A 26,557-nucleotide genomic window follows, 5' to 3' on the forward strand; every position below is an offset into this window, starting at 1 on the left:
TATGCGGGGTATATGGTATCTATAGTGTCCGATATACCGTGTAATGTTCTATATATGCGGGGGTATATGCTATCTATAGTGTCCTATATACCGTGTAATGTCATATATGTGGGAGTATATGGTATCTATAGGGTCCTATATACAGTGTAATGCCCTATATATGCGGGGGTATATGGTATCTATTGTGTCCTATATATGCGGGGGTATATGGTATCTATCGTGTCCTATATACCGTGTAATGTCATATATGTGCGGGTATATGGTGTCTATCGTGTCCTATATACCGTGTAATGTCCTATATATGCAGGGGTATATGGTATCTATCGTGTCCTATATACCGTGTAATGTCCTATATATGCGGGGGTATATGGTATCTATCGTGTCCTATATACCGTGTAATGTTCTCTATATGCGGGGGTTTATGGTGTCTATCGTGTCCTATATACCGTGTCATGTCCTATATATGCGGGGGTATATGTTGTCTATCGTGTCCTATATACCGTGTAATGTCCTATATATGCGGGGGTATATGGTATCTATAGTGTCCTATATACTGTGTAATGTCCTATATATGCGGGGTATATGGTATCTACACTCACTGGCCACTTTATTAGGTACACCATGCTAGTAACGGGTTGGACCCCCTTTTGCCTTCAGAACTGCCTCAATTCTTCGTGGCATAGATTCAACAAGGTGCTGGAAGCATTCCTCAGAGATTTTGGACCATATTGACATGATGGCATCACACAGTTGGCGCAGATTTGTCGGCTGCACATCCCTGATGCGAATCTCCCGTTCCACCACATCCCAAAGATGCTCTATTGGATTGAGATCTGGTGACTGAGGAGGCCATTTGAGTACAGTGAACTCATTGTCATGTTCAAGAAACCAATCTGAGATGATTCGAGCTTTATGACATGGCGCATTATCCTGCTGAAAGTAGCCATCAGATGTTGGGTACATTGTGGTCATAAAGGGATGGACATGGTCAGCAACAATACTCAGGTAGGCTGTGGCGTTGCAACGATGCTCAATTGGTACCAAGGGGCCCAAAGAGTGCCAAGAAAAAATTCCCCACACCATGACACCACCACCACCAGCCTGAACCGTTGATACAAGGCTGGATGGATCCATGCTTTCATGTTGTTTACGCCAAATTCTGACCCTACCATCCGAATGTCGCAGCAGAAATCGAGACTCATCAGACCAGGCAACGTTTTTCCAATCTTCTACTGTCCAATTTCGATGAGCTTGTGCAAATTGTAGCCTCAGTTTCCTGTTCTTAGCTGAGAGGAGTGGTACCCAGTGTGGTCTTCTGCTGCTGTAGCCCATCTGCCTCAAAGTTCGACGCACTGTGCGTTCAGAGATGCTCTTCTGCCTACCTTGGTTGTAACGGGTGGCAATTTGAGTCACTGTTGCCTTTCTATCAGCTCGAACCAGTATGCCCATTCTCCTCTGACCTCTGGCATCAACAAGGCATTTCCGGCCACAGAACTGCCGCTCAATGGATTTTTTTTCTTTTTCGGACCATTCTCTGTAAACCCTAGAGATGGTTGTGCGTGAAAATCCCAGTAGATCAGCAGTTTCTGAAATACTCAGACCAGCCCTTCTGGCACCAACAATCATGCCACGTTCAAAGGCACTCAAATCACCTTTCTTCCCCATACTGATGCTCGGTTTGAACTGCAGGAGATTGTCTTGACCATGTCTACATGCCTAAATGCACTGAGTTGCCGCCATGTGATTGGCTGATTAGAAATTAAGTCTTAACACACAGTTGGACAGGTGTACCTAATAAAGTGGCCAGTGAGTGTATAGTGTCCTATATACCGTGTAGTGTCCTATATATGTGGGGGTATATGGTATCTATAGTATCCGATATACCATGTAAAGTCCTATATATGCGGGGTATATGGTATCTATAGTGTCCAATATACCGTGTAATGTCCTATATATGTGCGGGGTATATGGTATCTATAGTATCCGATATACCGTGTAATGCCCTATATATGCGGGGGTATATGGTATCTATAGTATCCGATATACCGTGTGATGTCCTATATATGCGGGGTATATGGTATCTATAGTGTCCTATATACCGTGTGATATCCTATATATGCGGGGTATATGGTATCTATAGTGTCCTATATACCGTGTAATGTCCTATATATGCGGGGAATATGGTATCTATAGTGTCCTATATACCGTGTGATGTCCTATATATGCGGGGTATATGGTATCTATAGTGTCCTATATACCGTGTAATGTCCTATATATGCGGGGGTATATGGTATCTATCGTGTCCGATATACCGTGTAATGTCCTATATATGCGGGGTATATGGTATCTATAGTGTCCTATATACCGTGTAATGTCCTATATATGCGAGGGTATATGGTATCTATAGTATCCGATATACCGTGTAATGCCCTATATATGCGGGGGTATATGGTATCTATAGTATCCGATATACCGTGTAATGTCTTATATATGCGGGGTATATGGTATCTATAGTGTCCTATATACCGTGTAATGCCCTATATATGCGGGGGTATATGGTATCTATAGTATCCGATATACCGTGTAATGCCCTATATATGCGGGGGCATATGGTATCTATAGTATCCGATATACCGTGTAAGATCCTATATATGCGGGGGTATATGGTATCTATAGTGTCCTATATACCGTGTAATGCCCTATATATGCGGGGGTATATGGTATCTATAGTATCCGATATACCGTGTAATGCCCTATATATGCGGGGGTATATGGTATCTATAGTGTCCTATATACCGTGTAATACCCTATACATGCGGGGGTATATGGTATCTATAGTATTCGATATACCGTGTAATGCCCTATATATGCGGGGGTATATGGTATCTATAGTATTCGATATACCGTGTAATGCCCTATATATGCGGGGGTATATGGTATCTATAGTATCCGATATACCGTGTAATGCCCTATATATGCGGGGGTATATGGTATCTATAGTGTCCTATATACCGTGTAGTGTCCTATATATGCGGGGGTATATGGTATCTATAGTGTCCTATATACCGTGTGATGTCCTATATATGCGGGGGTATATGGTATCTATAGTGTCCTATATACCGTGTGATGTCCTATATATGCGGGGTATATGGTATCTATAGGGTCCTATATACCGTGTAATGTCTTATATATGCGGGGTTATATGGTATCTATAGTGTCCTATATACCGTGTAGTGTCATATATATGCGGGGGTATATGGTATCTATAGTGTCCGATATACCGTGTAATGTCCTATATATGCGGGGCATATGGTATCTATAGTGTCCTATATACCGTGTAATGTCCTATATATGCGCGGCATATGGTATCTATAGTGTCCTATATACCGTGTAATGTCCTATATATGTGGGGGTATATGGTATCTATAGTTTCCTATATACCGTGTGATGCCCTATATATGCAGGGGTATATGGTATCTATAGTGTCCTATATACCGTGTAAGGTCCTATATATGCGGGGGTATATGGTACCTATAGTATCCTATATGCCGTGTAATGTTCTATATATGCGGGGGTATATGGTATCTATAGTGTCCGATATTCCGTGTAATGCCCTATATATGCGGGGGTATATGGTATCTATAGTATCCGATATACCGTGTAATGCGGGGGTATATGGTATCTTTAGTGTCCTATATACCGTGTAATGTCCTATATATGCAGGGGTATATGGTATCTATAGGGTCCTATATACCGTGTAATGTCCTGTATATGCGGGGTATATGGTATCTATAGTGTCCGATATACCGTGTAATGTTCTATATATGCGGGGGTATATGCTATCTATAGTGTCCTATATACCGTGTAATGTCATATATGTGGGAGTATATGGTATCTATAGGGTCCTATATACAGTGTAATGCCCTATATATGCGGGGGTATATGGTATCTATTGTGTCCTATATATGCGGGGGTATATGGTATCTATCGTGTCCTATATACCGTGTAATGTCATATATGTGCGGGTATATGGTGTCTATCGTGTCCTATATACCGTGTAATGTCCTATATATGCAGGGGTATATGGTATCTATCGTGTCCTATATACCGTGTAATGTCCTATATATGCGGGGGTATATGGTATCTATCGTGTCCTATATACCGTGTAATGTTCTCTATATGCGGGGGTTTATGGTGTCTATCGTGTCCTATATACCGTGTCATGTCCTATATATGCGGGGGTATATGTTGTCTATCGTGTCCTATATACCGTGTAATGTCCTATATATGCGGGGGTATATGGTATCTATAGTGTCCTATATACTGTGTAATGTCCTATATATGCGGGGTATATGGTATCTATAGTGTCCGATATACCGTGTGATGTCCTATATATGCGGGGTATATGGTATCTATAGTGTCCGATATACCGTGTTATGTCCTATATATGCGGGGTATATGGTATCTATAGTGTCCTATATACCGTGTGATGTCCTTTATATGCGGGGTATATGGTATCTATAGTGTCCTATATACCGTGTAATGTCCTATATATGCGGGGTATATGGTATCTATAGTGTCCTATATACCGTGTAATGCCCTATATATGCGGGGGTATATGGTATCTATAGTATCCGATATACCGTGTAATGCCCTATATATGCGGGGGTATATGGTATCTATAGTGTCCGATATACCGTGTTATGTCCTATATATGCGGGGTATATGGTATCTATAGTGTCCTATATACCGTGTAATGTCCTATATATGCGGGGGTATATGGTATCTATCGTGTCCGATATACCGTGTAATGTCCTATATATGCGGGGTATATGGTATCTATAGTGTCCTATATACCGTGTAATGCCCTATATATGCGGGGGTATATGGTATCTATAGTATCCGATATACCGTGTAATGCCCTATATTTGCGTGGGTATATGGTATCTATAGTATCCGATATACAGTGTAATGCCCTATATATGCGGGTGTATATGGTATCTATAGTGTCCTATATACAGTGTAGTGTCCTATATATGCGGGGGTATATGGTATCTATAGTGTCCTATATACTGTGTGATGTCCTATATATGCGGGGTATATGGTATATATATGGTCCTATATACCGTGTAATGTCCTATATATACGGGGTATATGGTATCTATTAGGTCCTATATACCGTGTAATGTCCTATATATGCGGGGGTATATGGTATCTATAGTGTCCTATATACCGTGTAATGTCCTATATATGCGGGGGTATATGGTATCTATAGTGTCCTATATACCGTGTAATGTCCTATATATGCGGGGGTATATGGTACCTATAGTATCCTATATACCGTGTAATGTCCTATATATGCGGGGTATATGGTATCTATAGTGTCCGATATACCGTGTACTGTCCTATATATGCGGGGTATATGGTATCTATAGTGTCCTATATACCGTGTAATGTCCTATATATGCGGGGGTATATGGTATATATAGTGTCCTATATACCGTGTAATGTCCTATATATGCGGGGGTATATGGTACCTATAGTATCCTATATAACGTGTAATGTCCTATATATGCGGGGGTATATGGTATCTATAGTGTCCTATATACCGTGTAATGTCCTATGTATGCAGGGGTATATGGTATCTATAGTGTCCGATATACCGTGTAATGTAATGTCCTATATATGCAGGGCATATGGTATCTATAGTGTCCGATATACCGTGTAATGTAATGTCCTATATATGCGGGGCATATGGTATCTATAGTGTCCTATATACCGTGTAATGTCCTATATATGCGGGGGTATATGGTATCTATAGTGTCCTATATACCGTGTAATGTCCTATATATGTGGGGGTATATGGTATCTATAGTTTCCTATATACCGTGTAATGCCCTATATATGCGGGGGTATATGGTATCTATAGTGTCCTATATACCGTGTAATGTCCTATATATGCGGGGGTATATGGTACCTATAGTATCCTATATACCGTGTAATGTTCTATATATGCGGGGGTATATGGTATCTATAGTGTCCGATATTCCGTGTAATGCCCTATATATGCGGGGGTATATGGTATCTATAGTATCCGATATACCGTGTAATGCGGGGGTATATGGTATCTTTAGTGTCCTATATACCGTGTAATGTCCTATATATGCAGGGGTATATGGTATCTATAGGGTCCTATATACCGTGTAATGTCCTGTATATGCGGGGTATATGGTATCTATAGTGTCCGATATACCGTGTAATGTCCTATATATGCAGGGGTATATGGTATCTATAGGGTCCTATATACCGTGTAATGTTCTATATATGCGGGGGTATATGCTATCTATAGTGTCCTATATACCGTGTAATGTCATATATGCGGAGTATATGGTATCTATAGGGTCCTATATACCGTGTAATGCCCTATATATGCGGGGGTATATGGTATCTATTGTGTCCTATATATGCGGGGGTATATGGTATCTATTGTGTCCTGTATATGCAGGGGTATATGGTATCTATCGTGTCCTATATACCGTGTAATGTCCTATATATGCGGTGGTATATGGTATCTATCGTGTCCTATATACCGTGTAATGTCCTATATATGCGGGGGTATATGGTGTCTATCGTGTCCTATATACCGTGTCATGTCCTATATATGCGGGGGTATATGTTGTCTATCGTGTCCTATATACCGTGTCATGTCCTATATATGCGGGGGTATATGGTATCTATCGTGTCCTATATACCGTGTAATGTCCTATATATGCGGGGGTATATGGTATCTATCGTGTCCTATATACCGTGTAATGTCCTATATATGCGGGGGTATATGGTATCTATAGTGTACAATATACCGTGTAATGTCCTATATATGTGGGGGGTATATGGTATCTATCGTGTCCTATATACCGTGTAATGTCCTATATATGCGGGGTTATATGGTATCTATCGTGTCCTATATACCGTGTAATGTCCTATATATGCGGGGGTATATGGTGTCTATCGTGTCCTATATACCGTGTCATGTCCTATATATGCGGGGGTATATGTTGTCTATCGTGTCCTATATACCGTGTCATGTCCTATATATGCGGGGGTATATGGTATCTATCGTGTCCTATATACCGTGTCATGTCCTATATATGCGGGGGTATATGGTATCTATCGTGTCCTATATACCGTGTAATGTCCTATATATGCGGGGGTATATGGTATCTATAGTGTACAATATACCGTGTAATGTCCTATATATGTGGGGGGTATATGGTATCTATCGTGTCCTATATACCGTGTAATGTCCTATATATGCGGGGTTATATGGTATCTATCGTGTCCTATATACCGTGTAATGTCCTATATATGCGGGGGCATATGGTATCTATAGTGTCCGATATACCGTGTAATGTCCTACAGTTGTGGCCAAAAGTATTGACACTCCTGCAATTCTGTCAGATAATACTCAGTTTCTTCCTGAAAATGATTGGAGGATATGTATGACGGGTATATGGGCCCGGGACTATGGGATGGTGGATATGTATGATGGGTATATGGGCACGGGACTATGGGATGGCGGATATGTATGATGGGTATATGGGCACGGGACTATGGGATGGTGGATATGTATGATGGGTATATGGGCACGGGACTATGGGATGGCGGATATGTATGATGGGTATATGGGCACGGGACTATGGGATGGCGGATATGTATGATGGGTATATGGGCACGGGACTATGGGATGGCGGATATGTATGATGGGTATATGGGCACGGGACTATGGGATGGCGAATGTGTATGGTGGAAGTGGAAAAGTAGCATTACATGGCGGTCATGCTCAGTAATAGCCTTCTGTGTAACTCATGGATGTCCCAAGGTCCGCTGCGGATCAGACTGACGTCCACCAGCCCCTATTAGGGTCAACAGCTTTATAGGGTAACTAGCTGAAGAGCCCGGCGTTGCCTGGGCATAGTAACCAACTGTGGTTAGTTATAACAAATTATAATGATTATATTGCACATAAAAACCGTGCATCTAATCCTATCCTGTGTGATACTGACTGCTGAGCTGTGGATCTAATCCTATTCTGTGTGATACTGTCTGCTGAGCCGTGTATCTAATACTATCCTGTGTGATACCGACTGCTGAGCCGTGTATCTATTCCTATCCTGTGTGATACTAACTGCTGAGCTGTGTATCTAATCCTATCCTGTGTGATACCACCTGCTGAGCCATGTGTCTAATCCTCTCCTGTGTGATACTGCCTGCTGAGCTGTGTATCTACCGTAATCCTATCCTGTGTAATACTGTCTGCTGAGCCGTGTATCTAATCCTATCCTGTGTGATACTGACTGCTGAGCCGTGTATCTAATCCTATCCTGTGTGATACTGTCTGCTGAGCCGTGTATCTAATCCTATCCTGTGTGATACCACCTGCTGAGCCATGTGTCTAATCTTCTCCTGTGTGATACTGCCTGCTGAGCTGTGTATCTAATCCTATCCTGTGTGATACTGTCTGCTGAGCCGTGTATCTAATCCTATCCTGTGTGATACTGTCTGCTGAGCCGTGTGTCTAATCCTCTCCTGTGTGATACTGACTGCTGAGCTGTGTGTCTAATCCTCTCCTGTTATACTGTCTGCTGAGCCGTGTATCTAATCCTATTCTGTGTTATACTGTCTGCTGAGCCGTGTGTCTAATCCTCTCCTGTGTGATACTGTCTGCTGAGACGTGTATCTAATCCTATCCTGTGTGATACAGTCTGCTGAGCCGTGTATCTAATCCTATCTTGTGTGATACTGTCTGCTGAGCCGTGTATCTAATCCTATCCTGTGTGATACTGTCTGCTCAGCTGTGTATCTAATCCTATTCTGTGTGATACTGTCTGCTGAGACGTGTATCTAATCCTATCCTTTGTGATACTGACTGCTGAGCCGTGTATCTAATCCTATCCTGTGTGATACTGTCTGCTGAGCCGTGTATCTAATCCTATCCTGTGTGATACTGTCTGCTGAGCCGTGTATCTAATCCTATCCTGTGTGATACTGACTGCTTAGCTGTGTATCTAATCCTATCCTGTGTGATACTGACTGCCGAGCCGAGTATCTAATCCTATCCTGTGTGGTAGTCTGCTGAGCCGTGTATCTAATCCTATCCTGTGTGATACTGACTGCTGAGCCGAGTATCTAATCCTATCCTGTGTGATACTGACTGCTGAGCCGTGTACCTAATCCTATCCTGTGTGATACTGACTGCTTAGCTGTGTATCTAATCCTATTCTGTGTGATACTGACTGCCGAGCCGTGTATCTAATCCTATCCTTTGTGATACGGTCTGCTGAGCCGTGTATCTAATCCTATCCTGTGTGATACTGACTGCTGAGTCGGGTATCTAATCCCATCCTTTGTGATACTGACTGCTGAGATGTGTATCTAATCCTATCCTGTGTGATATGGTCTGCTGAGCCGTGTATCTATTCCTATCCTGTGTGATACTCACTGCTGAGCCGTGTACCTAATCCTATCCTGTGTGATACTGACTGCTTAGCTGTGTATCTAATCCTATCCTGTGTGATACTGACTGCCGAGCCGAGTATCTAATCCTATCCTGTGTGGTAGTCTGCTGAGCCGTGTATCTAATCCTATCCTGTGTGATACTGACTGCTGAGCCGAGTATCTAATCCTATCCTTTGTGATACTGACTGCTGAGCCGTGTATCTAATCCTATCCTGTGTGATACTGACTGCTGAGCTGTGTATCTAATCCTATCCTGTGTGATACTGTCTGCTGAGCCGTGTATCTAATCCTATTCTGTGTGATACTGTTTGCTGAGCCGTGTTTCTAATCCTATCCTGTGTGATACGGTCTGCTGAACCGTGTATCTAACCCTATCCTGTGTCATACTGACTGCTGAGCTGTGTATCTAATCCTATCCCGGGTGATACTGACTGCTGAGCCGTGTATCTAATCCTACCCTGTGTGATACTGACTGCTGAGCCGTGTATCTAATCCTATCCTGTGTTATACTGACTGCTGAGCTGTGTATCTAATCCTATCCTGTGTTATACTGACTGCTGAGCTGTGCATCTAATCCTATCCTGTGTGATACTGCTGAGCCGTGTATCTAATCCTATCCTGTGATACTGACTGCTGAGCCGTGTATCTAATCCTATCCTGTGTGATACTGACTGCTGAGCCGTGTATCATCCTATCCTGTGTGATACTGACTGCTGAGCCGTGTATCTAATCCTATCCTGTGTGATACTGGGCTCCCCCTGCAGTCTGTGTCAGAGGGTGGTCTGTGTCGGCACGGTAATAAATTGTGTTATTTCCAGCTTTACAGAAGGACGATAACACCATAGAAATGATAAGAATAATAGGCCTCAGTTACCACAACTGAGAAAGAAACTGTTGCTGATAGCAACCAATCACAGCTCATTTTTCATCTTTTAAACAGCTCTGGGACAGTGTGGCGAGTTTTGAGTGGCGACTTTTGTGTTTGGACTTTTATGTGGAGAGGTTGGTGTATGTGTGGTGAAATGTGTGCTGAGGGTGGTATATGTGTTGAAGCACGTGGTAGTGTGTGGCGCATTTTGTGTGTGTGCTCATATCCCCGTGTGTGGTGAGTATCCCATGTGAGGGCCCCACCTTAGCAACTGTACGGTATATACTCTTTGGCGCCATCGCTCTCATTCTTTCAGTCCCCCTTGTTCACATCTGGCAGCTGTCAATTTGCCTCCAACACTTTTCCTTTCACTTTTGCCCCATTATGTAGATAGGGGCAAAATTGTTTGGTGAATTGGAACGCGCGGGGTTAAAATTTCGCCTCACAACATAGCCTATGATGCTCTCAGGGTCCAGACGTGTGACTGTAGCTGCGAGGGTGCAGATGCCAATCCCGGACACACACACATTGGGCTTTATATATTAGGTGAAAGCTCGGCACGGTGACCGGGGGGTGACGGTGTCAGTGCACTCCAGAGGGGCTTCTCTAATGTTCAGTTACCCAAAATTAACATTTTTGTTGGACAGTCCCGGTATCCAAAGCGTCAGCCCATTACTTCAGAGTAAGCCTGTGTAACCCTTTCCGTCCCACAGGGAATCACTAAAGTCCTTCCACATTTTTTGGATTTTCCCATTAGTGAGACCATGTTAGCACATCAGACAGAAAAAAAAAATTACAAATTTTCATGTCTACTTTGCCAAAAAAGAAAAATTGCAGCCTTTTTTATTTTTCTTCCCCTTACGATACAAATACCGTAGGTTGGGCTTAGTCGGTGGAGGTGCCGGTGAACCTGCCCTCACCTGCTACCTCTGACATGGGGGGAAGTATTTTTACAAATAAGGATGCTGAATATGCTGCCATATATCAGGATGCCAGCATTGTTTTCCTTTTCCTCAAGAATAGGACAATTCCCTTTTTTTAATACAGACACATGTGAATCCTGGTAGAGTATATTGTGTCTATGCAAACAATGGACAGCAGCACATGGCTGACGACGCTGATGTCTGAATAAGGCCTAATGTGCAGCGTCTGATGCCCCCCATGCACCAAACACTTCTAACTTCTAGATAAAGGAAGATGCTGCAGTGGCGCCATCTGCTGGGCATCAGTGTCATCACATGGGCGCTTATTTTACATTTCTGTATTTCATGCTAAATTGTTATATAAAGTTTATTTTAGTTCCTTTTTATGAAAGCGATCATTTTTAAACATATGATTTTTATTTTCCAGATCGAGGATCTCGTTTGACATCAGGACGGTATAGTACCCACTAAATAGATAAGGAGATATATGAGAAGAAATGGATAGTTTCACATTTCCTGATTCGTTTGCTTGGGGAGCAGCAACAGCGGCCTATCAGATTGAAGGTAAAACTGGAAACCATCCATTATTAGTAGAAATGTATTTATTGATAACATCCAAAAAGCTGAAAATTCTGATCCACCTTTTTTATTCTTTAAATCCGATATCTGCTGGTTATTGTACAGTCAGTCTGCGACTTATTTCTTATTATGTATTGTGATGGCTGAACCCACGTAATACTACATCTTTCAGTAGACGGCGTGCTTGCTGGCAGTGTCCAGGTCACATTGGGAGATTGCACATAGGCAGCATCATAGAAATAAAATTGCTGGTAACAATAGAAAATTAAAAAATCATAGATGGGGAAACAAGAAGAAATGCAATATAGCCCCATAATAATTAGTAATATTAATAATAAATGTTATTTCTATAGCGCCGACATATTCCGCAGCACTTTACATTTCAGAGGGGACTTGTACAGACAATAGACATTACAGCATAGCAATAACCACATAGATCATAACAGATACCAAGAGGAATGAGGACCCTGCTCGCAAGCTTACAATCTATGAGTAAAAAAGGGAGACACGAAAGGTGGGTGGTAACAATTGCCCTGATTGTATGGACCAGCCATAATGTTAAGTGTGTAACAGTACGGACACAAAGGGCTAATGGATGCATAAAGCATGTGGGAACATGATGCGGGGAACCTGGTTATGGTAAAACTTTTGACTGGGCCACACAGGGATAGTAAGGTTAATGTGTTGAGGCGATAGGCCAGTCTGAATAAATGCGTTTTCAGGACACGCTTAAAATTGTGGGGATTGGGGACTAATCGTATTGACCTGGGAAGTGCATTCCAAAGAATTGGCGCAGCACGTGTAAAGTCTTGGAGATGGGAGTGGGAGGTTCTGATTATTGAGAATGCTAACCTCAGGTCATCAGCAGAACGGAGGGCGCGGGTAGGATGGTAGACTGAAAAAGGGAGGAGATGTAGGGTGGTGCTGAGCCATGGAGTCGGAAGTTCACTAATCGCCATATTGTGACACCCAAGTGATGGGTGTCTTAATATGGAAACTGCTGGTGATACCAAACTCTTGCACAGTACCACCAGCAGAACATCGTCGCACCACACACGCACGCACACACACACTATACGCCGTACACACCACATACACACACTGTATACACTGTACGCAACACACACATTGTATATGCCGTACGCACCACACACTCACACACACACACACTGTATACACCGTACGCAGCCTCTTGCGCAGTACCACCAGCGGAACACTGTCGTGAACACCCCGCCGCCGGGATCAGCCGAATGATTCACTGACCACCGCCATCTCTGTACAGGAGGAGCGTATGTGCAGTTTTAATGTGACCGCCGCTGTCTGTCTGCACAAAGATGGCGGTTTGATTTACTGCGCGAATTCCGCGCAGGTGCAGTGAATCATTCGGCTTATCCCGGCGGCAGATGCGCAACGTGTCTACAGGCAGAGGAAGCCGGTCACATTAAAGGGGTTTTCCCACGAACGAAAGTTCATTGTCTGACCGTGTACGGAGCATACCTCATCTCCTAGGCAGGGGAGGAAGCAAAAGACAAAACTGACATTACAGCAGGGGATCACAGAGGATTCACTTTGGGAGGTAAAATATTTCACTGACTGTTTTTAAACAATATTTTACCTCAGAAAATGTATCCTCTGCGATCTCCTGCTGTAATGCCAGTATTGTCTTTTGCTTCCTCCCCTGCCCAGGAGCTGTGGTATGTTCTGTGCATGGTCAGACACAGACAATTTTTAAAATGAACTTTCGTTCGTGGGAAAATCCCTTTAAAAAGCAAATATCAACGCCAACATCAAAAAAATACCAAGAATATACCATCAAAGAAAAGGACAACTATCCAAGTTACCACAGAAACATGACAAGGGGGATAGCACATGGGTTAGATTAGTCAAAGAAGAGAGCACAGACGGGAGAAGTCAGCACATGGGGAAAGAGAGAGTGGATGTTGGGTGAGCACATGGGGGAGAGATTCTCAACGCTGCAAAGCCTGCCCCCATCGTGACACTACAGCCCTCCCGATGCGATAGCATCGGGCCTCCATCTAGTATATATATATAATTTAGTAAAGGTAGGCCTCATACTGATCCTGTAAATATTATGACGGAGGGCATCATCAGATGGCTGGTAAAATAGATAGCCGGCTGGTAAAATAGATAGCCGCCTGATGACCCTATGACCCTTTAAAAATTTGGAGCGAGGCCGCATCAAGTCCCTCTAAATATCTGGAGTGAGGGCCGCATTATCAGGGCTGTAGAGTCGGTGTACATTTTGGTGGAGTCGAAGTTTGAGTCGGTATATAATGGACTGACTCCAACTCCTAATACAGTATATATAATAAATTGTGTTCAGTAGTACAATGCAGGATGTGCTGTAAATGTTTTCAGAATAGTTTGGGAAAGTTATTAAATGTCCAATAAATGTCTGTTCTATTTCTGATCCTGGGTTTTAGGTGAGATGAATCTGTGCTGCACTTTGTGTAAATGCTCAGTAGCGAGGCAGTGCTGTGGAGTCGGAGTCGGAAGTCTTTGAAATTAAGTCACAGTCTGTTGTTTGGCTTAAGCCCCCATCACACACAGCGATCTCGCTAGCGAGATCGCTGTGTGTGACACCTATCAGCCACCAGCCCCCCTGCCGAGTATCGCTGATCGTTGTGGAAAGCCCTGGACATTTTTTTGATCGTTGGTTTCCCGTTGGCCAGCACGCATCGCTGCGTGTGACAGGCGGGAGACCAGCGAGCTGGAGCTGGTAACCAAGGTAAACAAGGTAAAGCAGCGCTTAGAAACCCGCTGTGTACCTTAGTTACCAGCGCGCTGGTGCAGGGAGCTGGTAACCTAGGTAAACAGTGGGTTTCTAAGCGCCACGCGGCGCTTAGAAACCCACTGTTCACCTTAGTTACCAGCTCCTACACCAGCGCGCTGGTATCTAAGGTACACAGCGACGCGCGCGCTCGTCGTCACTGATGAAGCTGTCTGTTTGGCAGCTCACCAGCGATCATGTAGCGACACACCAGCGATCCTGACAAGTTCATATCGTTGCCGGGATCGCTGGTGCATCGCTACATGTGATGGGGCCCTTACAGACTCCACAGCCCTGTGCATGATGACCCTCTAATACAGGGGTGGGGAATCTTTTTTCTGGCAAGGGCCATTTGGATATTTATACCAATCTTCGGGGGCCGTACAAACTCCGCCCACAAAGTACATCCTGACTGGCACTGGTGTCAGGACGTAATCTTTCATTGCATGCCCTTCAGTGTTATGTAGTGAATACTGCGTGTGTGTGCTCACAGAGCAAGAAGAAATTAATGAGCTTGTGGCAATCAAAATACAACTCCCTGCCAAAGCACTGCAGTCCCTGAGATTCTGCCCGGGGCCCGGATAAAAGGTCATCGAGGGCCGTAAATGGCCCTGGGGCCTGAGGTTCCCCACACCTGCTCTAATAATTTGCAATGAGAGCTGCATGATGACCCTCTAAAAATTTGGAGCGAAGGCCACATGATGACCCTGTTGATATGGTGGAGTAGGACAATAGAACAATAAAAATAAGAAATCATGTGTATACCCTTTTTTGGGTGGGAAGGGGTACATGGGAATACACCAAAAAAAATAGAACATTTGAACTGGCGTAAGTTCAGCTGCTGTCATCTAGTGGGGTCGAGAAGTCTGGGCCAATCTAAACCTTGTTCATTTTGATAAGTCACCCTGTCAGCACTTTCAGTTGACAAGCGGATGCGCCTATCATTTATTATGCCCACAGCAGCACTAAAAACCCGCTCTGACAAAACGCTAGCAGCAGGACAGGCCAGGACCTCCAAGCGTAGAGAGCCAGTTCATGCCACGTTTCCAGCTTGGATAACCAATAGTTGGATGGCAGGAATTACTGAGGACGCTGCTTTGCTCTGCTAGGTACTCCTTCACCATCTTCCAAAACTTTTCCCTCTGCCTGACTACGCTACGTGCCTGTGCACTGGGAGGGTCTAATGAAACTGTCCCAGACCTTTGATAGTATTCCCCTGCCTCTGTTGGTCCTGTTGTGTGCGTCTCCCTCATCTCTCCTCCTTGGTTGCCCAAAGAACTATGACCTCTGCCGCCAGTGTTGTAAGATATGAAATTTTTGTACTAATTGTTCGATTAGGGCATTCTGGTATTGCACTGTTTTGCTAGCCCTCTTCACCGCTGGAAGGAAGATGGAAAGTTCTCCTTGTAGCGTGGGACAATGAACAACCAGTGGGCCTGTGAACAAATGGTAATCAGTGTTGGCCAAAATGCATATAACACGGGGGTCACCGGAAAAGCAGTGGGCCGTATAGTAAGCCATGTGTGACAGAATCCCAACAGACAAGACTTCCCTTTCCCCACCAGGAGGATGAATCTCCATCTCCTCCTCCTTTTCAGCCCATCCACGCTGTACAAACGTAATGAAGCTGGTGTGGGTAGTACCCTCTGTACGTCAGGAATCTCTTGTTCCACCTCCTCATTATCACACAATCCATGCTGAGAAGATGAGATGAGGCTGGACTAGATAATTTCACCCTGTTTACTTTCTTCCTCCATCTCCCCCTGGTCCACATGCAAAACTGTAGGTGACTTGTGAAAATGGGCACACATGTGGCATACCTCCACAAGTTGCTCTGGCAAAGCTGGGTAGGTTTTCAGACTGCTGAACCACTAAGTTGAGCGCGTGGGCCAAGCTCGGTACATGTGCGATCTTGCCAAGCCTCAGAGCAGCCACCAGGTTACGGCCATTATCACACACGACCATGCCTTGTTGTAGGTTTAGCGGCGAGAGCCACAGATCTGTCTAGTCTGTTATACCTTTCAACATCTCTGTAGTGGTGTGCTGTTTGTCACCTAAACACATTTGTTTCAGCAGAGCCTGTTGCTGCTTCACTGACGCAGCGCTGCAGTCCTTCCAACTTGTGACTGACATGGACGACGTGTTCCAAGACAACAATTCCGAGATGGAAGGGGTGCAGGAACTGGTGTAGTAGGTGGAGGAAACCCTGATGTAGCTAGGGCCCGTAATCATTGGCGTCGGTAGCACGTGCTGTCCGAGGGTCTGATTCAGTCCGGCCCTCCACAAGAATCGTCCAGTGTGCTGTCAGGGGAAATGTAGCATCCCTGGCCACAAGCACTTGTCCACTTTTGGTCATTAAGTGGACCTTCCCAGTAACTGCGTTGGTCTGGGCATTTGTGATGTTATGGGACACATGCTGGTGTAAGGGGGGATGGCACATCGGGAAAAGTAGTGGCTGCTGGGGACCTAGCACCTAGGGATGGCCGCTGCCATGAGGTTGCGGAAAGCCTCAGTGTCCACAAGCCTGAATGGCAATAATTCAAGGGTAACCAGTCTGGAATTGTGCCAGTTTAGTGTTTAGTCCTGTCACTATGGGTGGGTAGCTGAGAATTTATGTTTGCGTTCCAAGGCTTGGGCTAGGGACAGCTGAAGGCTGTGCTGGACAAGGAATTGGACGTGGTTGCTTATGGTTCTTGCAAATGTAAGTTCACATGTGCAAACCCTTAAAAACATATATACTTAATTAGATACCTTTAAAATAGACTATCATAAACACACTGTAGACAGATATTGATAATATACCAGAATATTGCTAACTCGCCCTTTCAGGACACCTACATTCAGCCCCTGCCTACCAGCAAAGGTTAGCACCTTCAACAATGGTGCCACCACTCCTCGGCTGCTGTCCCTGGGATCCCTAGTGTGCACTAATATGGGTGTACAGGATAATTTAGATAGTCTCTATAGTGCAAGATGACCACATGATGGCAACTTTGTCTCATCATCATCTACCTCTTGAGACACTAATTTGCTTCTCAAATATTTGGACATCACTACACACGATATCCTCATGTCCCACTTGAAACATGCAGGGTGAGATGCTAGAATCAATAAATGGATATGTAAAGATCTCCTCTGAGTATCCGAGTGTGGGATAATTTGTCTCTTGGGATTCTTCATGGTGGGAGGAAGGAGGATCTGAGTCAGAGTTATGTGGTCTAGACTCTTGGGTAATGAGACTGCACCATGTAGAAGATTGGGTGGTGCTGCAAAACATACTGGAAGCATTATCCACCATCCAACCGACCGCTTGTTCACACTGTTCTGGTTTCAAGTGGTGTTCCACTCCCTCATAGTGAGTGGGACAAGGAAGCTAGGTCTCTTGGATAAGCGTGATTGTTGTGCTCCTGCAGAAGGCACAGTTTCACCTGGCCCATGACCTCAGCCTCTGCGTGCACCATCAGCTGCATGTCCACTTCCCCGTCCCTTACCGCATGCCTTGCACATTTTAAATTAGGTATATAATCTATGCCTACAAACTTTCCAGTATTAATAGGGAAAAGATTATATGTAGCTCTGAAAATGACTTTTGTCTTTAGTTTGCGGCAGTAATATACCTACAGGACTGTAAGGCAATAAACCTTGCCTATATGTCTCTAATCCAAAACTATCCCTACTTTACCAGCTATCCCTACACTGAATGCAGGTAACTGCAGTTTTACTAGAGAAATGACAGTATGTAGCTCTGAAAAGGACTTTTGTTATATTGGTGCAGCAGCAACATACAAGTACTACAATAGCAATCAATCTTAGACACTGCCTATCCTATATGCCTGCTCTAAAATAAGCTTTCCCTCCTGTAACAACTGTCCCTGAACTGCTTCAAGAGGAGAGTGTGCTGAGCATCGCGTCACTCTGTCTTAAATAAGACCCAATGAGGAAATGCGGCCAGCCATTTACAGTAATGCCAGTAGCCAACATGGCTACGGCATAACCCGTGTATGGCAGGCAATCGCCATGTTTATTGACTGTCTAACAGCCGTAAAACACGGGGCGCGGCGACTCGAGCATTGCACTCGAGAACCTGCAATACTCTGTCGAGTAATGAGTGTACCCGAGCACCCTGATGCTCGATTGAGTATCGAGCAGTGGGGAGCATGCTCGCTCATCACTGGTAAAAATGTCAAGAGACGCAAAGTTGTGCAAATGTGAATTATGAACATATGAAAAGTTATTTCTAAAAGGTGCGCACAATTTTTTAAACATCATTCTTAAATTTTCATAAATTTGGCGCAAATAACAGTAACACAGCCATAAGTCAAAGGGATTTACAAAATTCCTGCCTTGATGAGTGCCCCTCAAAATTGCCTGGAGGTTCGCTCACTCTTTAACGTGCATGCTCTGGTGTTATCCGAGTATCTTGGGCGTGCTTGAATAATACTGTATGTTCGAGTTCCTGTGGCTGCAGGTTTTGCCTATGTTAGACAGCTGCAACACATTCTGGGTATTGCTGAGCAAACAGGCAATAATAATAATAATAATAATCTTTATTCTTTATCCCTATTAGTATGTCTTTAGAATGTGGGAGGAAACCGGAGTGCCCGGAGGAAACCCACGCAAACACGGGGAGAACATACAAACTCCTTGCAGATGTTGTCCTTGGTGTGATTAGAACCCAGGACCCCAGCGCTGCAAGGCTGCAGTGCTAACCACTGAGCCACCGTGCCGCCCGATAGGCAATACCCGCAGCCGTGGGGACTCGAACATATTATTCGAGCACACCGAAGATTCTCGGATAACACCCGAGCATGCATGTTATACGACCACGTTCGCTCATCTATAGTGTTTTAGTATCTGTTGTTACTTTTTCATTTTCATTTTTGCTAAATAAGATATTTTTATTCACTTAACTTCTGGTGATTTGTGAGATTTGTGCACATGGGTATCAACTGTATGCTTAAACCCCATATGCTGAAGTATTATTTTTAGTTGGCGTTGTGCCTCTAATTTTTCTTTTTGCTTATATGAGACTGGCAGCTACAAACTGGAACTTTGTTTTTGTGTTTTACAAAAAAGATGGCATGAAGGCACCTGTGGGTAGAGCATGTTGAGTGACATTTTTGCAGTTGGCATAACGAGTCCAATGACCACCGATGCAAAATCTCGACCTCCCCCCCCCCCCCCTCACATGTTGGTCAGATGTTGGGGCCATTGTAGCATTCTAAATCATTTAAGGACATAGGTCTTGCCCGTCCCCATTATGTAGCTCTGTCCCCCATCCTAGGCCCCTTCTAGGTATATATGCTCCACACCCTGAGTTCCATGCTGGTGTATATGCCCTCCATCCTGGGTTCCTTCCTGCTATCTGGTATATATTTTCGTCATCCTGATATATACAGTTAGGTCCATATATATTTGGACAGAGACAACATTTTTCTAATTTTGGCTCTAGACATTACCACAATGAATTTTAAACAAAACAATTCAGATGCAGTTGAAGTTCAGACTTTCAGCTTTCATTTGAGGGTGTCCACATTAAAATTGGATGAAGGGTTTAGGAGTTTCAGCTCCTTAACATGTGCCACCCTGTTTTTAAAGGGACCAAAAGTAATTGGACAGATTAAATAATTGTAAATAAAATGTTCATTTCTAGTACTTGGTTGAAAACCCTTTGTTGGCAATGACTGCCTGAAGTCTTGAGCTCATGGACATCACCAGATGCTGTGTTTCCTCCTTTTAGATGCTCTGCCAGGCCTTCACTGCGGTGGTTTTCAGTTGCTGTTTGTTTGTGGCTCTTTCTGTTTGAAGTTTAGTCTTTAACAAGTGAAATGCATGCTCAATTAGGTCTGGAGCTAATTCTGGGTGTGGCATTTGCATTTGGAAGCTGTTGCTGTGAGCCCACAACATTTGATCAAAGAAGCTCTCAGTGAAAAAGAATCAGACCCAACAGTAGGCTGAAAAAAGAAGAAATCCATCAGAGAGGGACCTTCTAGAAATGTTAGGAGTGGCCAAATCAACAGTTTGATACATTTTTCATAAAAAAAGAGCGCACTGGTAAGATTAGGAATTCAAAAAGGCTTGGACATTTATGGAAAACAGCGGTGGATGATCATAGAATCCTTCACGTGGTGTAGAAAAACCCCTTCACAACATCCACCCAAAAGGAGAACACTCTCTCAAGGAAGTAGTTGTTTCAGTATCTAAGTCTACCATAAAGAGAAAACTCCATGAGGGCAAATACAGAGGGTTCACCACAAGGTACATACCATTATTCAACCTTTAAAAATAGAAAGGCCAGATTGGACTTTGCCAAAAAACATCTAAAGAAGCCAGCCCAGTTCTGGAAAAGCATTCTTTGGACAGATGAAACTAAGATCAACCTGTATCAGAATGGGAAGAAGAAAGTGTAGAGAAGACTTGGAACGGCTCATGATCCAAAGCACAGCACATCCTCTAAAACAGCTGCTGGCATTGGCGGGCACCCTCTCTCACATGGGTCCGGATGCTGTCACAATCATTACGCACCTGATGGTCAATGTATGATTTCAGAAAAATCCTGGGTATGGTGGAAGTTTTGTGGATTTTAAACTTCCATTAGAAAATTCAACTAAGGGTCCCGTTTCACTTGGCGACGCACCAGCGATCCCGACAACGATATGACCTGTAGGGATCGCTGGTGCATCGCTAAATGATCGCTAGTAAGCTGCCAAACAGGCAGATCTCTTCAGCGACGCAGCAACGATCCAGCGATCAAACACAGCGATGCATGCTGGCCAGCGGGACGCCGACGACGACAAAAATGGCCCAGGACATTCCTGCACGATCAGCGATATCCAGCAGGGGGGCCGGTCGCTGCTGCATGTCACACGTAGCGAGATCGCTGTTGCATCACAAAATCGGTGACACATTAACGATCTCGCTATGTGAGACGGGGCCTTAAGTTGCTGTCAGAGACTATATCTATGAATTAGTGGGGATGAAATATTCTGATAACACATTTTAACCCAATCCTTTATACACAGACAGATTACAGGTCGCTAATGTTGCCTTTTTCAGGTCAGCATGGTGGCTCAGTGGTTAGCTTTGTTGCTTTGCAGCGCTGAGGTCCTGGGAGTTTGTATGTTCATCCCATGTTTTTGTGGGTTTCCTTTGCGTTGTCTTGTTTTTTCCCATACTCTAAAGACATACTGATGGTGATGCCTATAAGTGTAATTAACCCATTCACCCCCAAGCCTGTTTTCACTTTCACGATCAGGCCAAATTTTACAATTCTGACCAGTGTCACTTTATGGCATAATAACTATGGAACGCTTCAATGGATTCCAGTGATTCTGAGATTTTTTTTTTCGTTACATATTGTACGTCATGTTAGTGGTAAAATTTGTTCGATATGATTCCCGATTATTTGTGAAAATATTGGAAATTTTGCAAAAATTTTGCAATTTTTAATTTTTATGTCCTTAAGCCAGAGAGTTATGTTACCCAAAATAGTTTGTAAATAACATTTACCATGCCTATTTCAGATCTGCTTCAATTTGTAAACTTTTTTTTTGTTAGGTAGATATAGAAGGATTAAAAGTTGATCGGCGGTTTCTCATTTTTCCAACAAAATTTACAGAACTATTTTTTTTCGGGACCACATCACATTTGAAGTGACTTTGGGGGCCTATACCACAGAAAATACCCAAAAGTGACATAATTCTAAAAACTGCACCTCTTAAAGTCCCCAAAACCATGTTCCATTGCGATTAAAGCAATGTGGAAGAAAAAAATGTTTTACTTATTTTTCACAAACATTTAACTTTAACCCCACATTATTTATCTTCACAAGGGTAAGAGGAGAAAGTGGACTCCAAAATTTGTTGTGCAATTTCTCCTGAGTATGCCGATACCCCATATGTGTGGGGGAAAACTGCTGTCTGGATGCACAGCAGGGCTCGAAATGAAAGGCGTGATGTTTTGGAGTTCAGACTTTAAATGGAATGGTCTGCGGGCATCATGTCACATTTGGAGAGCCCCTGATATGCCCAAACAGTGGAAACCCCCTAAGTGACCACATATTGGAATTGATCTAGTGTTTTCCTGGTATGTGAATTTTATAAGGTGGAGGCATATGTAAATTGTGTAGAGTGCATCAATTTGGCATTAGTGATAAGGGAACGTGCTTGCATAACGTATTATCAGAGCATGTTGGTCGTGCTCGAATAATGTGTTTGAGTCTCTGCAGCAGCGCTGAAATCTCATCTCTCGAGACCTTGGTGCCGAGATCTCCATCTGCACATGTGTCACCCCCAGCGACCATTTTCCCAGAGTCCACCGCACTGGAAACTATGGAAGTGCCGGGGCACTTGCCTTTCACAAAATGTCGGCAGAGCCCCTGCAGCACCAGACAACCCCCCCCCCCCCCCCGTAGCAGCACTGGAGACACCTGCAGCAGCGCCAGTCACCCACAGCAGTGTGTCGCACATTGGAACACCCCCTCATCCCAGCCTGCAGCATCACCCGACTCCTGCTTCCTCCAGCAGCGACCCTGGGACCCCACGTCACTGCAGCCACCACCCCCGGTAATCAATAAGAGGCACCGCCATTGTATTTTAAACATTTTTTTCCTATTTTTCTCCTCAAAATTTGGGGTGCGTCTTATAATCTGGAGCTTCTTATAATCCGAAAAAGTATGGGAAGTAATGTACCGGTTTGGCCTGCACATGATGATATCAGCACAGAAGCATTATAGAGTGCGTGGCCAGCTTCTTGTACCACACCTTAGCTTTTCACATGGCACTGCAGGGCTGGAGGACTTAAGCAGAGAGATCAACTCTCCCAATATTTTTATACCAGAGCACAATCTGATTTGGTGACCAGTGTAGAGGTACTTTGTACAGTGGTGGGAGTGCTGCTATCACCATGTATGGTTGTCAAGAAAAGAACAGCCCTTTTGTCCTTGTACTTGACCACCAGCATATTCTTGCTACATTGGGCTCTGCTCTCACCCTTTCTGAACGGCTGCTCAATTAGCGTCCTAGGGAGTTCTCTCTGATTTCTGCGGGTAGTAATGCATGTTGCGGTAGCTCTGGCAGAGAGGGGTTTGAAGAGAGGGATGCTGGCATAAAATGTATCTATATAGAGGTGATAACCTTGATCCAGCAATGGGTGCCCCAAATCTCATACAATTTTCCTACTTAGTCACAGGACAGAGGGCCACTCAGGGGGTTGAATCATGGTGTCATTTCCTCCTCCTTTTTTTTTTTTTTTTTTTTTTAAATCAGATTATCTTTATTAAACAGTTTTAACTTACAAAATTGAGACAAGGCACACACAGTTTTAACATACAGATTTGAGACATACCTCTTATACACAACCCAACCCCCCATTATCAGATTATAACTAATGTAACCGTGGGTCCCTTAGAATGTGACCTATAAGGCTATGTGCACATGTACTTTTGAGAGCTGCGGATTTGTCCCCACGGATTTGTAAAAACCCGCAGGTAAATCCGCAGGTCAAAAGTTCTGCGGTTTAGCCCTGCGGTTTCACACCTCATATTGGATACAGTGTGAAACCGCAGCGGATTCCGCACAAAGAATTGACATGCTGCAGAATGTAACCCGCAGCAAATCCGCGCGGAAAAATCCGCAGCATGTGCACAGCGTTTTTGGATTCACCATTGAAAACAATGGTACTGTACAACGCAGCAGAAACTGCTGCGGATCCGCAGCAGAATCCGCACCGTGTGCACATGGCCTAACTGTATAGTAGAAAAAAGGGAGAAACACAAAAAAACAAACCATTTTTAAGGGGGATAATATGAAACAAGATAGGACTTGTACAACATAGAACTATGAACAGTCAGTCACATAGTACAAAATGAGCAATAGACATATTTATGAAACCTATTCATAAAGCAAGAGACCATATGGAACCAAGAGGGAATATGGGGTACCATAATTAACGAAGCATAGGGAACAGATTCTCCAGCAGCAAAATTTGGGATGGCAAACCCCCGGGGTGTTAAGCCAGGGGCTCCAGATTTTATCAAATTTTCCGATAGCTTTTCTTTTAATATACACTCCTTTTTCCAGCCTTATAGAGCTATTGACTCTATTAACCCCTTAAGCCCCAAGGGTGGTTTGCACGTTAACTCCCGGGCCAATTTTTACAATTCTGACCACTATCCCTTTATGAGGTAATAACTCTGAAACGCTTCCATGGATCCCGGTGATTCTGACAGTGTTTTCTCGTGACATATTGTACTTCATGTTAGTGGTAAAATTTCATTCAAATAACTTGCATTTATTTGTGAAAAAAGCGGAAATTTGGCAAAAATTTTGAAAATTTCGCAATTTTCCAACTTTGAATTTTTATGCCCTTAAATCACAGAGATACGGCACACAAAAAACTTGGTAACTAACATTTCCCACATGTTTACTTTACATCAGCACAATTTTGGAACCAAAATTTTTTTTTGTTAGGAAGTCATAAGGGTTAAAAATTGACCAGCGATTTCTCATTTTTGCAACACCATTTTATTTTTACGGACCACATCACATTTGAAGCCACTTTGAGGGGTCTATATGATAGAAAATACCCAAAAGTGACACCATTCTAAAAACTGCACCCCTTAAGGTGCTCAAAACCACATTCAAGAAGTTTATTAACCCTTTAGGTGCGTCACAGGAATTTTTAGAATATTTAAAAAAAATGAACATTTAACTTTTTTCACAAAAAAATACCCCAGGTTCAATTTTTTTTATTTTACCAAGGGTATCAGGAGAAATTGGACTGCAAAATTTATTGTGCAATTTGTCCTGAGTACGCTGATACCTGATATGTGGGGGGGAACCACTGTTTCAGCGCATGGCAGAGCTCAGAAGGGAAGGAGCGCCGTTTGACTTTTTCAATGCAAAATTGGCTGGAATTCAGATCGGACGCCATGTCACGTTTGGAGAGCCCCTGATGTACCTAAACAGTGGAAACCCCCCACAAATGACCCCATTTTGGAAACTAGACCCCCCAAGGAACTTATCTAGATATGTGGTGAGAACTTTGAATCCACAAGGGCTTCACAGAAGTTTATAACTGACAGCAGTACAATTAAAAAAAAATCATATTTTTTCCACAAAAAAATGATCTTTTCACCCCCAATTTTTATTTTCCCAAGGGTAACAGGACCCTAAAAGTTATTGTGCAATTTGTCCTGAGTACGCTGATACCCGACATGTGGGGGTAAACCACTATTTGGGCGCATGGCAGAGCTCGGAAGGGAAGCAGCGCCATTTGACGTTTTTGGCTGGAATTGAGACTGGACACCATGTCGCGATTGGAAAACCCCTGACGTACCAAAACAATGGAAACTCCCCACAATTGACACCATTTTGGAATCTAAACCCCCCAAGGAACTTATCTAGATGTGTGGTGAGAACTTTGAACCCCCAAGGGCTTCACAGAAGTTTATAACATACAGCCGTACTATTAAAAAATCATATTTTTTCCACAAAAATGATCTTTTCACCCTCAATTCTTATTTTTCCAAGGGTAACATGACCCTAAAAGTTATTGTACAATTTGTCCTGAGTACGCTGATACCCCATATGTGGGGGTAGACCACTATTTGGGAGCATGGCAGAGCTCGGAAGGGAAGCAGCGCCATTTGACGTTTTTGGCTGGAATTGAGATCAGACATCATGTGGCGTTTGGAGAGCCCCTGATGTACCAAAACAGTGGAAAGCCCCCACAAATGACACCATTTTGGAAACTAGACCCCCCAAGGAACTTATCTAGATGTGTGGTGAGCACTTTGACCCCTCCAGTGCTTCACAGAAGTTTATAACGACGGGCGTGAAAATAAAAAAATTGTATTTTTTCCACAAACATGATCATTTA

The 26,557-nt window shown here is 43.6% G+C and overlaps 1 protein-coding gene across 7 annotated transcripts in view; it reads left to right on the plus strand.

Annotated features, from left to right (window-relative positions):
- Window positions 1–26,557, plus strand: part of LOC141088549 (cytosolic beta-glucosidase-like) — a 111,024-nt gene that overhangs the window by 16,593 nt on the left and 67,874 nt on the right. For all 7 annotated transcript variants that reach the window (XM_073574671.1, XM_073574673.1, XM_073574670.1 and 4 more), the window contains exon 2: window positions 11,735–11,871. In XM_073574671.1, the coding sequence (XP_073430772.1) occupies window positions 11,805–11,871 (67 nt within the window). In that variant the 5' untranslated portion in view covers window positions 11,735–11,804. The remainder of the gene's footprint in view (window positions 1–11,734; window positions 11,872–26,557) is intronic.

This window comes from Dendrobates tinctorius, unplaced genomic scaffold (genome assembly GCF_039654945.1).
Source record: "Dendrobates tinctorius isolate UK_male_01 unplaced genomic scaffold, ASM3965494v1 ptg000039l, whole genome shotgun sequence".
In the NCBI taxonomy this organism is placed as follows: domain Eukaryota; kingdom Metazoa; phylum Chordata; class Amphibia; order Anura; family Dendrobatidae; genus Dendrobates; species Dendrobates tinctorius.